Here is a 14,922-nt window from a genome sequence, read left to right as displayed (position 1 = left end):
ACTTGCGACCATAGTTCGCTTTGGGAAACGCACCCCTGATTAGTTCATTTCATGAGTCTTTCGGGTTTTTGAGTCGTTCCTTAAACACGTGACAGACCCATACACTAAACCAATGCATTCTGAGCCGGAAAGAGAACTGATTAGTTAATTTCATGAGTCTTTCGGGTTTTTGAGTCGTTCCTTAATCACGTGACAGACCCATACGCTATTTCTGACATTTCTGTCACTGTTTTTGTTACTGAGGATCTGTGGTGTGTTATTATAAATACATAAAGCCCTGTTATAAATCAAATATTGATTAATTTATCTTTTTGACTGTCTATTTGTAAATAAACACTAGGCTATATAATAATCCAAGCCTACAATACAAAGTATTTATAGCCTAGTTTGTTCATTTTTACTCCAATTTTGAGTTTGCTGTTATAATAATTGCTTTTCCTAGGCAGACTTGACATATTGGTCTAATATATGTATAAGAAGATTGCTCAAAAAGGACATAATGACATAAATTAAAAGCAAATAACATTTTGAATTTGAATTATTAATGTTAGTTTAAAACATCAAGGTTATGATAACTTCAGCTTTAACAGTTGTAACACAAACTCAAACAAAACTGGAGAGTTAACGTTATTTACTAATAAATATAATGTGCTTGGGTCACACAGCATAGCGTATGGGTCTGTCACGTGATTAAGGAAGGACTCAAAAACCCGAAAGACTCATAAAAAGAACTAATCAATTCTCTTTCCGGCTCAGAATGCATTGGTTTAGTGTATGGGTCTGTCACGTGATTAAGGAACGACTCAAAAACCCGAAAGACTCATAAAAAGAACTAATCAATTCTCTTTCCGGCTCAGAATGCATTGGTAGTGTATGGGTTTGTCACGTGATTAAGGAACGACTAAAAACCCGAAAGACTCATGAAATGAACTAATCAATTGAATCATCAGGTGAACTACTACTAGCAGTACAGAACCTGTAGAATATTGCACATGCGCGAATGAACGAATCACCCCCCGAGACGACTCGTTCTTCCCGAGTCACATTAAAGATTCGTTCAAAATGAATGAATCGTTCAAGAACGACACATCACTACCATGTAGGAGAAATGGGAAAAACAGTATCGGAGACACATTTCCAAACACGTTCAAAGTTTTGGGGAAAAGAATACTTAACCCCATACAGCCAACATTACCATAGTTGATAAGGAAATTTCTAAGGCTTCTAAATTATCATGATCAAAACTTTGTTGAAAAACCTGTTGTATACAATCTGTTACATGCCTTTTTGCCCTCTAACGTATAGTTTATACTTTTTAGCAAGTAAAAAGCCTTTTAGTATAATTCTAAAAAAGTATGAATCTATTTCAGTTCATGGTGCACATCTTTGTGCTGTGAAATCTTTAATGATTTAATGATCTGTAAACATAAGAATAGCTTTTTTAAATATCATCTTACTGTGACATATTGGGAAATAGTGACAACAGATAGTTATTTATATGCATTTTATGTAAGTAGTCTGCTATGCTGTTTGTTATAAAAGCTTATTGATTTACAAAATTTATTGAAATTTCATCTTTTTAGCCATAACATCTGCACCAAATTGCATTTATGCTCAGTTTGGGAATAGGCTTTTTATTTTTACTTATTGAATGCTCCATATTCTCACTATATCATACTATATGAGCCATAAAAGCTTATATAAAATATGATACAAATCATAAAGCATGTAAACTTTCTTTAAGAGTTTCTTTTTATGTTTTGTCTAAAGATTCAATAAACAGTTCCATTTATTTTACTGATGTATTCAAATACAGATTTGGAATTTAAAAAGTATTGGCCTATTTGCTTATAGAGAATAATTTTTGGTAACACTTTACAATAAGGTTCATTAGTTAACTACATTAGTTAACATGAACTAATAATGAACTGCACTTCTACAGCATTTATTAAACTTTATTAATTTCAACATACTAGTACATTATTAAAATCTTGTTAACATTAGTTAATGCACTGTGAACTAACATGAACAAACAATGAACAACTGTACTTTCATTAACTAATGTTAAAGAAGATTAGAAAATACAGTAACAAATGTATTTCTCATGGTTAGTTCAGGTTAGTCAATACATTAAAGGCAGGGTAGGCAAAAAAATGTATAAAAAACTTTTTTTCAAAATTTGTTTAAACTTTATTTATATATCAATACATAATTAAAATGTAAGTACTCTGAAAAAGAAAGTATAAAAATCGAGTGTCTGTAGACCTCTCACGACTGTTTTAAAGACAGCTCATTATTTCCATTCACTCCACCCCCTCCCTTCTGGGCTCCTTCCAAAGCCACGCCCCCAAAACGCATGAACGTGTGACTCCGACCACTGAGCTGGAAGACGCATTATTTACCTGAGACGAGCGGAGAGGAAGGAGCACAGTGCATGTAGTGACATCATGTCAGAATCACATGTAATAAAAATAACTTTATAATTATGAAGATAAACAAGATGTATTTTAGTACTCACTATCAAGCTAGCATATTGATATTGGTAAAGTTTAAAATATATATTTTTTGAATCGCTAACGAGCTAGTTATCTATAAGGCAAAGCTAAAAACAGGTTGCATGATACACGTTTTTCCATTACCATCATTTACACTGTGATGAAGATGAATTTCGTGTAAGATTCATAACATATACGTTGTTCTACAGATCAACAGAGTAACATACACTCAAATATCAACTCACAACTGCATTGCAGACACAAAATAATAACACACACATACAACAAAGTGTGTACGACACACACAGATACAAGATAAAGACATCAGTAAACATAGGTAGAGAATATAAAAACAAAACAAAGGCGAAAAAAACGTGCAGGTAAACTTACAGGTGAACATGGTAAAAGACTTAGACAGAGGGTAAAATTATGCACAATTCAACACTATAGCTATCATTATTTATCGTCTCTACTACGGCTCGCTAAGTAATGTTATGTTAGCTATATTACGCAGCTACGTGTGCTAATGACACATGCTTCATGAAAAAATAAACAAAAAAATATGTATGATCAAAATACAAAAAGAAAGATTTACCTGTCCAGCAGAAATAAAGCCATCAAGGAGTCACTTTTCAGCCCCTTGAGTTCCCTCAGTTCTCGCCATCGCTGGAAAGCCACGCCGATATTAACTCGCGTTTTATTTCTTTGTTTATCCAAAGACTTTTTGTTCATTGCCTTTTCTTGTACTGTTACTGTCTTCCTTTTTTTGCCTGGTTTGCCTTCACTAACTGCATAGGCCGGTACTGTGAATTTAGCTTGCTGTTTCTCTGCCATTGTTTTGGTATTCCTAGGATCCATGCCTCTTGGATTCCCCAAATCAAACGTGTGCGCGCAAGTGGGCAGGTCATGTGTGGCAAAAGGGTGGTTGCCATGGTTGCGAGAGAGTGACAGCCGCCTAAGCCAATCCTATGTTTCGTCCCGGATGGAAATAATGAGCTGTGTTTAATACAGATTAAACGGTCTAGAGTCACTCGATTTTTATACTCTTTTTATCAGAGTTCTTACATTTTAATTATGCATGTATATATATAGAAAGTTTAAACAAATTTGGAACAAAATTTCTTACCTACCCTGCCTTTAACTAATGTTTAACTAATGAACTTTATTGTAAAGTGTAACCTAATTTGTTAATAAAAGTTAATCATTTTTTTATGTAAGGCCTATTCATGTATTTTTATAGGCATTTTGCTTACAGATCTTAAATCTAGGACATAATAATAGAGCAGAAAACAAAGGTTAGAGTACATTTTCCTGGTGGTTTCACTTGTAATTTCTTATGGACATGTTGCAGGTCCAGAAAATCTTTATGAATAATCAAGAAAATAGGCCTTGTCACAATCATCTGTCACCTCTGCACTACATTTCCCAGAATCCTTCCTGCTTCCCACCTGTGTTATCGTTCACTCACCATTCTTTACGAGTCTGTGTTTCCTGACAGGCTTATTCATTACATAAAGGTATATTTAACTTTAAAAGAGAAAGTATGAAAAAAAGGATTCGGCTATTAAAAATTACATATGAAGACATATTCCCCCGGTTTCACAGACAAGGCTTAAGTTAGTCCTAGACTAAAATGCAGATATGAGCTGTTTCAACTGAAAACAACTTGCACTGACATATCTTGAAATATGCCAGTGTTATTGTTTTGTCTCAAGATGCACACCAGTAATGTTTTTTTTCTAGGGTACGTTTATAAAAGCTACTTAAATACCCTAATAAGGCCTAATCCTGGCTTAGTCTAAGCTCTGTCTGTGATACTGGACGATTGAGATTCACTCAAGTTTACACAAAAGTGTCGGTAGTTCTTCACATTGGTTTTGAAAAATATCTCTATTTTTACCATTTGAAACCTAACAAACATAATATACAAAATGTTTTGCTAAAGTGCGCTTGAGACAATAAATGCTATACTTGGTTTGATATTGTGTTATAGGCTAATGCAAAGACATTCATGCATTTTAGGTGGGCTTAATTGCCCAAGTATAGCCTGCTGCAGGCATCCACTGTGACTGTGTTTGTTAATCTGCTTGCTTCTAATGGGTTAGTCAAATCTCAAACGGCATAGTTAAAAAATAGAGAGTATCCACTATTTACAGTTTATCCCTGCTGCTAACCTGACTTATGGATGGATATATTCAGATCTGCCTTTATAGTTAAGTTAGTGGCAACACTTGTTGATATGTGTTGACATTAGATAACTTAAAGTGCATATTGCAGGTTAAACATTTTTTTCGAGATGAATATATAACCTTGTACAAAAATACCATATAAAAAGGTACTGCAGGGTTTTAAAATGTTTTGCAGGACATAAGGGCACGAATTTAGTAGATAAAGTGACGTTATTCTGTCTAACCCTGGCCTGTTCCTGCTCCTTGACCACATAGCAGGCTAATTGTATGGCTGTGGTTTGTGATACGAGTATGAATAAACATTTACAATTTCCTCAGAGTCCGAACTGTCAATGCGATCCATTGTTTTCCTATTGTTTATATGAAGTGCCTCAGGGATGACGCATTTTTTTTAGGCAAAACCCGGAAGCGAGTTAGCATTTTAGGACTTCTGGTTCCAACGCCGTAGAGTCTATGGGTTTTTTGAATGGGTTTTTGCTAAATCGCCTGAAATAAGGTCTGTGGTTAACAAAGCCTCTAAATACTTTAACGTTTTGATCTATGATATAAAACACACCAGTTATAACCCGCTTGTGATTTTTTAAACTTTTACTGTCTTAAAATCTGCGGTTGCTAACAAATTGCTAATAAAAGGGACAACTTCCTTTGGCGGGGACTTTAGACGTCATCATTAAAAACGGGACATTTGGACAGCATTTCTCATGAAAAAGTGGATAAGTATTCATAACAGCACAGATCATAATCAGAGAGCATGTTTATAAATAAAGTTGTTTTCTAAATAAAGATCGCACTCCCTTCAGTTACGTCACTTCCGATTTGGCATTTTTCAGATGCAGAAGTAAAATTTTCTCTCAAAAAACGACTCCAGAAGCCTATGTAGCGTATTTATATGTGTTTTTTCAAGAAAATCTATTTCATACATTATTTTTCTATACATTGAATCACTGAAGCTCTAACCTGCAATATGCCCTTTAACTAGATTGGTTGACATGAACTAATAATACTATAAAGCATTTATTAATAATACTCAACGGTACACTATACAATTCACAATTTACATACTGACCGAGTACATCTGAATCCATCTTCCAAACCGTGTTTCTGTCTTATCCTGAACGTACGGTACGCCTAAATAAATGTTTATATTCGGACTATTTTAGACTGGGCGTGGCGATAACCGCTGCGGAGTAATCCAGTACCTGCGTGACTCGTCATATCCAAACACAGAGACCAGAATCTCAGTGTTCTTCCGCAGCCGGTAGAGCGCCAAAAGTATGCTAACAAACAGCTTAACTAGCCTACTGTAAGAAATATAAGTATTTGTAAACGTTAGTTAATTAATTAAATAATGCTAACTAAAGGGACTTTAATGTGAATTCTTACCATTATAACCTCCTCTTTCAGAACCTCGAATCGCGATCCAGCAGAAGTACGTTAGGCTAATATCCGTCGACTTGCTTTGGCTGAGTGATAATAATAGTAGTAGTAATATAATAATACTACTACTAATAATAATGGTTTAAGACCATATGAACGTGTACAAAGACCAACATTTATAAAACAGCACAGGTTATCTTTAGATGTTGGTTTATTGAGGAAATGCGCTCGGTGACGGACCCCCAGGAAAACAAATCATTTGTATGTATATTTTTATATTTGTAAACATTTTTATATTTATATTTTGAATGAAATAAAAATGTTTAGAAAACTATTTATGACAATATACATGAATTGACATCATTTGTTATATAATGTGCCAAGTTAAGCCAAAATTAATTTTCATTTGCTTTTCTTGCGCAAGAAAGGAACATTAAGCATGGGTAGTATAAGATTTATTCTGCAGTTTACCAGAACAACGGGATATTTCAGCCTGATGTGTTTTAGTAGTATGTTTTAAGTCAAATGGTTACTTAGTAAATGTTTTTCTTAGCTTGTGAAACTTGTTTTCTCATAACTGATGCTTTTGTAAAACAACCCGTTTAATCAGTCCCTATAACACACCAGATTTTAAACTGTTACCTGAAATATTATCAGTTGCTTTAACTAAATTCCAAACCATAACAATGGGGAACGTATTTAAATGCAAAGACAATAACAAGAATTGAAACGTGTTTGAGATATACTAGAAAAATATTTTTATTTTGAAAGGAACCATGAAAAAGTTTCAACCGTTAGTATGTAAACAACGTTTCTGAACATATTTTCACAACACAACATACTTCGAAGTTCGAACACAGACAGTTTGACACGAATAAGAGAGTGTGAGAGTCCATCGGTTTACATTCTGCTGGTCTTCGATGCTCTCCGAGGGCAGTACTGGCGCGTGTGCGCCCAGTCTCCGGTCGCAGAGCAGAAAGGACAGACATAACTCCGCAGGATCGGGCAGAGGATCCGTCCGTCTCGGGCTTTCAGTCTGTGACTCATGTACACCTCTTCACTCTCTCCATTTTGCAGACAGAAGCCGCAGGTGTCACGGCGTTGGTCCCGGCTGGAGGAAGAGGCATTGGTGCTGGAGGTACTACTGGTGGAGCCGGTTCTCGTGATGAATCGCTCCGCGGGGGGGACACGCGCAGTTACGGCTTGCCTTTCGTCGCGATGCTCCTCCAAGAGTTGGGATAGAGTCCTGCCAAGATTCATGTAGTCCCGCCACATGAGGAAGTCTTCAGCTGCGGGGATCGTCTTGCGAAGATCGGTCGGAGAGGAGGGCTGCATCATGTCCAGTGTCGGTCAGTCAGGTGTGTGTCACCCATGACCCCTGATCAGTATTTATAGAAGAATCGTCTAAAGATTCCAGACAGGAATGCGGTCTGTCTGGGGCACTGAACACCTGTCTGATTTGCGTGACCCCCTGGAAGTCTTGCTTGACCGAGGTCCTCACAAGGTCACTGGGTCAAGCTCGCGCTTTGGTTCATTGTTTTGATCAATTGGCGGCACGTGCCAGACTGAGCGCAAGACGTGAGTCTAGGAACATTTAAACATTGTATCATTTTTAGGGCCGTGCGCATACATTTTGGGGGGCAGGTACTCAAGTGAGAAGAAAAGCAGTCTTCTCATAAAAAATACTTAAAAAATGTATAAATTTAAAGCTTTAAAATTTAATTTAAATTCATATTTATTCATTTATTTATGTAAATAAATAAATGTGTTTTTTGTTCAATTCGCACAATCAATATTGTGCATTACTGACAGAAATTACTATTTATTTTTACTATTATTATTTAGATGTATTTACACTGCAATTACAGTAGCAGGAAAAAAATGTTATGAAATTAATGTTTAAATGTGAAAATTTGAATATAGAAGTATAAAATGAAAAAAATGAAAAATACTTTTCTGTAGGCTATATGATATAAAACTGAAACTGCCAGTATGTTATGTACTATCATAGATACCTGATTAGCACGATAGCTTAGATTATACGTGCATTTGTACTTATCCTACATGTATTCACAATAATCTTTCATGTAATTACGTATTAAATTAAGTGTTAAATGTCCAAATATTTCAGTTAGCCTATGAAAATAATGTAATGATGTTTAATTATTAACTTAGGCTTTTATATTCATTATTATTATTTTTAAGTTTATCAAATGAAATAAATTATGTGTTTGTTTTATTATGCACTATATAAAAGCTATACATATTTTAAATGAAAGGGTTAGTTCACCCAAAAATGAAAATTCTGTCATTAATTACTCACCCTTATGTTGTTCCTATCCCGCAAGACCTTCGTTCATCTTCGGAACACAAATTAAGACATTTTTGATGAAATCCAAGAGGTTTCCCATAGAAAGCAATGAAATTACCACATTCAAGGTCCAGAGAAGTACTAAAGACATCATTAAAATAGACAACGTGACTACAGTGGTTCAACCTTAATGTTATGAAGTAACGAGAATACTTTTTGTGCACAGCAGTCCTTCTCTCTGCATGCGCTTCAAAGGCATCCAGAAATTGTGAGGGTTGTGATCGTCTCTGCCTGCTGCTGAGGGTTGTGTTGTGCATTGCAGATTCCAGGCTGTGCATCCATCACAACACCTGCTGGCTGGACTTGAGAAATAGTGGGCCTTTTGGAGGATATGTCTTCCAAACCCAGAGGAGTGGATTGAATGGTGCCAGGTGGTGCAGTACCAATCCCTGATGAGCCAAATAACTCGTCCACTCGTTCCACTCGGGGTGGAAAAAAGGGCATGTGAAGAGTACAGTGAAAAATGACCAATATTTCAGTCTTATAAGACATGACAATGTTATTTTTAGATACTTGAATATAATAAGGTCTTAAACTTACTGTATAGTAAGTAGGAATAGTGTCATTTTATGTGTTATTTCTGTAAAATGTAAAGAGAGATATTTCAACACCACAAAAAGAAAAAAGAAAGTAATTCAACCACAGCACTGACATTTATATTTTTTACAGTCTTTGATGCAATACCTTGTGACTCATGCCTGTCTGACTGGATGGAGGGGGGTGACGTTTGAATGGTTTCTGAAGGGTTTCCACATACTGCACCAGATTGGAGAGTGGCAGATGGTGGGTCCTTGACAGTGGGGGTAAGTGGTACAGGGGGCCTAGTGATGGTAACGGGGCACTGGCTGGCTGAGGGTGGAACAGGGGGCCTAGTCAAGTCAAGTCACCTTTATTTACAGCGCTTTTTACAATGCAGATTGTGTCAAAGCAGCTTTACATTGATAACTGGTAAATAATTTTGGCTGCACAGCAGCTCTTAAAGAATAGTGTCAATGCAGGCAGATCAAAGCACTGTTGAATAAATGTCAAGAATACTGTTGAATATCAAATGTCAAGTCAAATGTCAGGTGTCCCCAACTAAGCAAGCCAAAGGCGACAGCGGCAAGGAACCCAAACTCCAACAGGTGACATCAGGTGGCAAACAAGTGGCAAATAGGTGTTAAAATGGAGAAAAAAAACCTTGGGAGAAACCAGGCTTAGTCGGGGGGCCAGTTCTCCTCTGGCGAACAGTGCTTTTTTACGAATCAGGTTGCTATCATAAGTCTGATAGGATCGCAACATTCAAAGTATTTATTTCAGTTGAGGATCGTATTCATCACGCCGGTATGGACGGTTTGTTGAGGAACTGTGGCGCTGGCTGTCGTGTCGATGATGTCTTCACAACAACAACTCGATCTCTGCTGATACTTCAGGGCTGCGTTGTGGTCGTGTCAAGGCACAGGTCCTTGGTCTCAGCTGGATACGGCCCGGATCCGGTTGACTACGGTAAACCTCGGGATAAACAGAAAGACTAATATTATTCTTCTGATGTAACGAGTACATCTGGTGTTATAGTAAGTGTTCCCGGTTCCGGCTGACCTAATTTATGCAGCATAATAATCCTTTAACGAATTTGGAAATATAAATTGATTATGTGTTATGTGTATGCCAGGTTAAAGAGATGTGTTTTTAGTCTAGATTTAAACTGACAGAGTGTGTCTGCATCCCGAACAATGCTAGGAAGATTGTTCCAGAGTTTAGGTGCCAAATAGGAGAAGGATCTACCGCCTGCGGTTGATTTTGATATTCTAGGTATTATCAGCTGGCCTGAATTCTGAGATCGCAATAAACGTGAAGGATTATAATGCTTTAATAGCTCGCTTAGGTACTGGGGAGCTAAACCATTTAGTGCTTTGTAAGTAATTAGCAAGATTTTAAAATCTATACGATGTTTAACAGGAAGCCAATGCAGTGTTGACAGAACTGGGCTAATATGGTCATACTTCCTAGTTCTAGTAAGAACTCTAGCTGCTGCATTTTGTACAAGCTGTAGTTTATTTATCAAGCGGGAGGAACAACCACCCAGTAGAGCGTTACAGTAATCTAGCCTCGAGGTCATGAACGCATGAACTAACTGTTCTGCATTTTTCATTGAGAGCATATGTCGTAGTTTAGATATATTTTTAAGATGGAAGAATGCGGTTTTGCATATGCTAGTAACATGGCCTTCAAATGAAAGATTGGTATCAAAGAGCACACCCAGGTTCCTAACTGACGACGAAGACTTAACAGAGCAGCCATCAAGTGTTAGACAGTATTCTAGGTTATTGCGTGAAGTTTTCGGTCCAAAAATTAGAATCTCTGTTTTTTTTCTGAATTTAGTAGTAGGAAATTACTGGTCATCCAGTTTTTTATATCAGCTATACATTCTGTTAATTTAGCGAATTGGTAAGTTTCGTCAGGGCGCGAAGAAATATAGAGCTGAGTATCATCAGCGTAACAGTGAAAACTACCGCCATGCTTCCTAATGATATCTCCCAAGGGTAGCATGTACAGAGTGAAAAGCAACAACTGCTTTGTTCAGAAATATTTTCCTTCATGAAATAGAGCAAAAACAGTCAAAATTGACATTACTCTGTTTAAAATTTTAAATTAATATCAACTTATTGTTTATTGAACTGTTGTGTTAAAATGAATATATTAAAATTACATTTGCAATCGTGCTGATATTTGGGAAAATAGCACTTTTGCTTGTGATATTTCTGGTGTAACCCCTGTTATCAATAGTACTAAGATTGAATAATATAAATGATATTATTTTGGGCTGTTTTGTATTGTCTCATCATCTCTCTTTCTGCGTTTTTTTTTCTTTCAAATCTCCCTCTTGCTCGTTCTGTCTCCACGACCATCATACGCCCCTTAATGATTATTGGTTACAAATTTGTTGTTGGTGTCGGCCTGACCATCTTCCAAACAGTGTTGTTGAAAAAATACAAACCTGATTCCAAAAAATTTCCGACACTGTACAAATTGTGAATAAAAAAAGGAATGCAATAATTTACAAATCTCATAAACCTAAATTTTATTCACAATAGAATATAGATAACATATCAAATGTTGAAAGTGAGACATTTTGAAATGTCATGCCAAATATTGGCTCATTTTGGATTTCATGAAAGCTACACATTCCAAAAAAGTTGGGACAGGTAGCAATAAGAGGCCGGAAAAGTTAAATGTACATATAAGGAACAGCTGGAGGACCAATTTGCAACTTATTAGGTCAATTGGCAACATGATTGAGTATAAAAAGAGCCTCTCAGAGTGGCAGTGGCAGAAGTCAAGATGGGCAGAGGATCACCAATTCCCCCAATGCTGTGGCGAAAAATAGTGGAAGAATATCAGAAAGGAGTTTCTCAGAGAAAAAGGACAAGGACGACCCAAGTTGTTATTAGCGCTCAGTTCAGAAGCCTGCATCTCTGATGGTATGGGGTTGCATGAGTGCGTGTGGCATGGGCAGCTTACACATCTGGAAAGGCACCATCAATGCTGAAAGGTATATCCAAGTTCTAGAACAACATATGCTCCCATCCAGACATCGTCTCTTTCAGGGAAGACCTTGCAATTTCCAACATGACAATGCCAGACCACATACTGCATCAATTACAACATCATGGCTGCGTAGAAGAAGGATCCGGGTACTGAAATGGCCAGCCTGCAGTCCAGATCTTTCACCCATAGAAAACATTTGGTGCATCATAAAGAGGAAGATGCGACAAAGAAGACCTAAGACAGTTGAGCAACTAGAATCCTGTATTAGACAAGAATAGGACAACATTCCGACAACATTGAAATTTGAAACTTCCACATCATTGCATTCTGTTTTTATTCACGGGTTTGTACATACCCCCACCTTTAAATCCCCTCCCGTGGCCTCACGTAATAGTACTAGGTGTGTTCGACTTTGGCTGCATGTAACTGATCAGCGAGAGTTGCCGCTTGCAGTCGAGGAGGAGCTGAAAACAGAGACTTGAAGTCAGACACTTTCTGCTTCCCGTAGTGAAGTTTGTGTGGTGTTTGCATACTTTATCAAAGATAAGTGACATTTCAGAGATGTTTTCATTCAGTACTTTATGTGCAGCTTAATAGACCAATTGTGCGCATATAGTGGTGGCAGAAAAATAGCGGTAAGTGGGGGAAAATGGGAAAATCCAAAGGATAAGAGAAAAATGTTTTGTTGTGCCTTTGGATGTCAGAATCGGAATGTAGAAAATATAGTCTTCATTTTTATAGAATACCGTCATTGAAGACGTCCTTTGAAGCTAAACACAGACATTTTTGTTGCAAGTCACAGCCTGTACTGATGAAACCTGCAATGATTAGTCTATTAAAGCATTAATTTGATGTAAACAGTAAGTCTACATAATATTCACAAATGCAGTTCATAAGGGACATGCATACATAGCAGTTACAGCAAGAAATAATATTTAAACCTATAACATTTTACATAAATAACTTTTAAACATAGCCTATGACGTTTTTATCTCACAATTCTGACTTTTTTTCTTGCATCTCTGTGTTTATATTTCCCAATTCAGACTTTATAACTCGAAATTGTGAGTTTATGTCACAATTCTGAGGGGAAAAAAGCAGGATATAAACTCGCAATTCTAAGGAAAAAAGACAGAATAACCAGTATATCTCACAATTCTGTTTTTCCTTCTAGGAATTGTGAGATATAAACTTAGATTCGTGAGAAAAAAAGTCAGAACTGTGAGATATAAACTCTATATTACATTTTTTTTAAATAATTAAATTCTGTGGCTTCCACAGACTGCTACTGTAGAACTGTCATTTTTCTGCCACCAGGTAGGCTCCGCCCACAAAAAACGTCATCGCTGTTTGCAAACACAAAATAGGTCTATACAGCATCTGTTTGTACAAGAATAAAGAATATAGACTCTCAGTGCTGCATGAAGTTGAACAAGCCTAAAGTGTTCATCGAATGCCCACTCAAAGCCACTTGAAGGCAAGCCTGCAACCTTACCCAAAAAAAGCGTAAGGCTAGATAACACTGCGGTAAGCAGGGAAGGAGACCAGAGGCCATTTTTTTTTTTTTTATGGATGTCAGTCGAGGACAGGCTTAACTACGCGGAATAAACCGTGTATAAAATTTTGAATATAACTTAAAAAAATGGTTCAGAGAACTCATTTTGAAAAGTTAAACTCAAAATTATGTTAACTTTTTTATGTTTTTTTTTTTTTTTTACAAATTGAAGGTAAATGTATTGCATCATTTTCAGGAAGTACCAAATAAGGTAATTTACATTTAATTATTATTTCTAGCGTGAATTTATTACTCAAAAGATGAACTCAGAGTATCACTATTGTTGGTTCATATTTACGTCTTCAGTTCAGAGTAAACTGAAAAAAATAAGTGAATAATACCTAGAAGGGAAGAACCAAGTGTTAATACCTCAAGTGATGTAAACATTATTCAAGAAAAGGTGAATAGTATTTGAGTCCTCCTGAGGTAATCTGAAGTCATTGCAAGTGCAACCTGTATGGGAAAAGGAGAAAAAGATTTAAGAATAGAGTGGTGGAACTATGACGCATTTTTGTAGGCCAAAACCCAGAAGCAAGTTAGCATTTTAGCACTTCCGCTTCCATTGTCAAAAGTCAATGACTTTTTGGTTAAAAGGCTGAAATAAAGTCCATGGTTAACACAAGCTCAAGATACTTCCATGTTTTATTCTACAACATACAATAAATCAGTATTAACCTACCTGTGATTTTTTTTTTAAGCTGTTACATGTCTTGAAAATGACGGTTGCTAACAAGTGGCTAAATTGGACTATAGAGGCTGTCGACGACATTAAACGTCATCACGAAAGAGTTGTCGGAAGCTTAGTGGTGGTGATGTTGAAATTGTGTGACCGTGGTGTAGTTCGCTTAGTGATGGCCGATTTCAAAACACTGCTTCATGAAGCTCCGAAGCTTCATGAATCTTTTGTTTCGAATCAGTGATTCAGAGCATGTATCAAACTGCCAAAGTCACGTGATTTCAGTAAATGAGGCTTCATTACGTCATCACTGTTTCGAAGCGTTTCAAAACATTTCGAGATTTCAATGGTTCACCGGTAGAGGGCGATGATAAAGTGAACCCATGAATCATTCAGATTCACTGAGAACTATTGAACAAGTGTCTATAGGGCTTTATGGTTTTACCAGATCTCTGATCAGTTTTATACACTTGTAGATGTTTTAATTAGACATTATTAATCTCTTATTGATCTGTGTAGCTTGCGCCATGGAACAGAGAAACAAGCCTTGAAAATTGATAAAAGAACACATATTATACAGACACTATATATTTAATCTTATTAGATGATTAGTTAATTGCATTTGAAAGATTTTACTTTCAATAAAACATTTGTAATACATTTGTAAAAGGGTATTTTTAATGCATGTTTGGCCTGGGTTTTGTTGCATTTACACTGTTCTGACCACTAGG

General features: G+C 36.5%; 2 protein-coding genes across 2 annotated transcripts in view; one reads left to right on the top strand and one right to left on the bottom strand.

Moving 5' to 3' along the window:
- Positions 1-6,795: 6,795 nt before the first annotated feature.
- Positions 6,796-7,399, bottom strand: nanos2 (nanos homolog 2). Its single transcript, XM_048189299.1, has one exon. The coding sequence runs from the start codon at positions 7,397-7,399 to the stop codon at positions 6,962-6,964; it is 438 nt and encodes a 145-aa protein (XP_048045256.1). The 3' UTR covers positions 6,796-6,961.
- Positions 7,281-14,922, top strand: part of inpp5e (inositol polyphosphate-5-phosphatase E) — a 22,897-nt gene continuing 15,255 nt past the window's right edge. The window contains exons 1-3 of the mRNA XM_048189293.1: positions 7,281-7,419; positions 8,695-8,883; positions 9,102-9,235. The gene's annotated coding sequence lies outside the window, so the exon portion shown is untranslated. The remainder of the gene's footprint in view (positions 7,420-8,694; positions 8,884-9,101; positions 9,236-14,922) is intronic.

Source organism: Megalobrama amblycephala, linkage group LG4, assembly GCF_018812025.1.
Source record: "Megalobrama amblycephala isolate DHTTF-2021 linkage group LG4, ASM1881202v1, whole genome shotgun sequence".
Lineage (NCBI taxonomy): Eukaryota > Metazoa > Chordata > Actinopteri > Cypriniformes > Xenocyprididae > Megalobrama > Megalobrama amblycephala.
The sequence above is the reverse complement of the archived record's forward strand: the minus strand, read 5'-3'. Positions and strand labels throughout refer to the sequence as shown.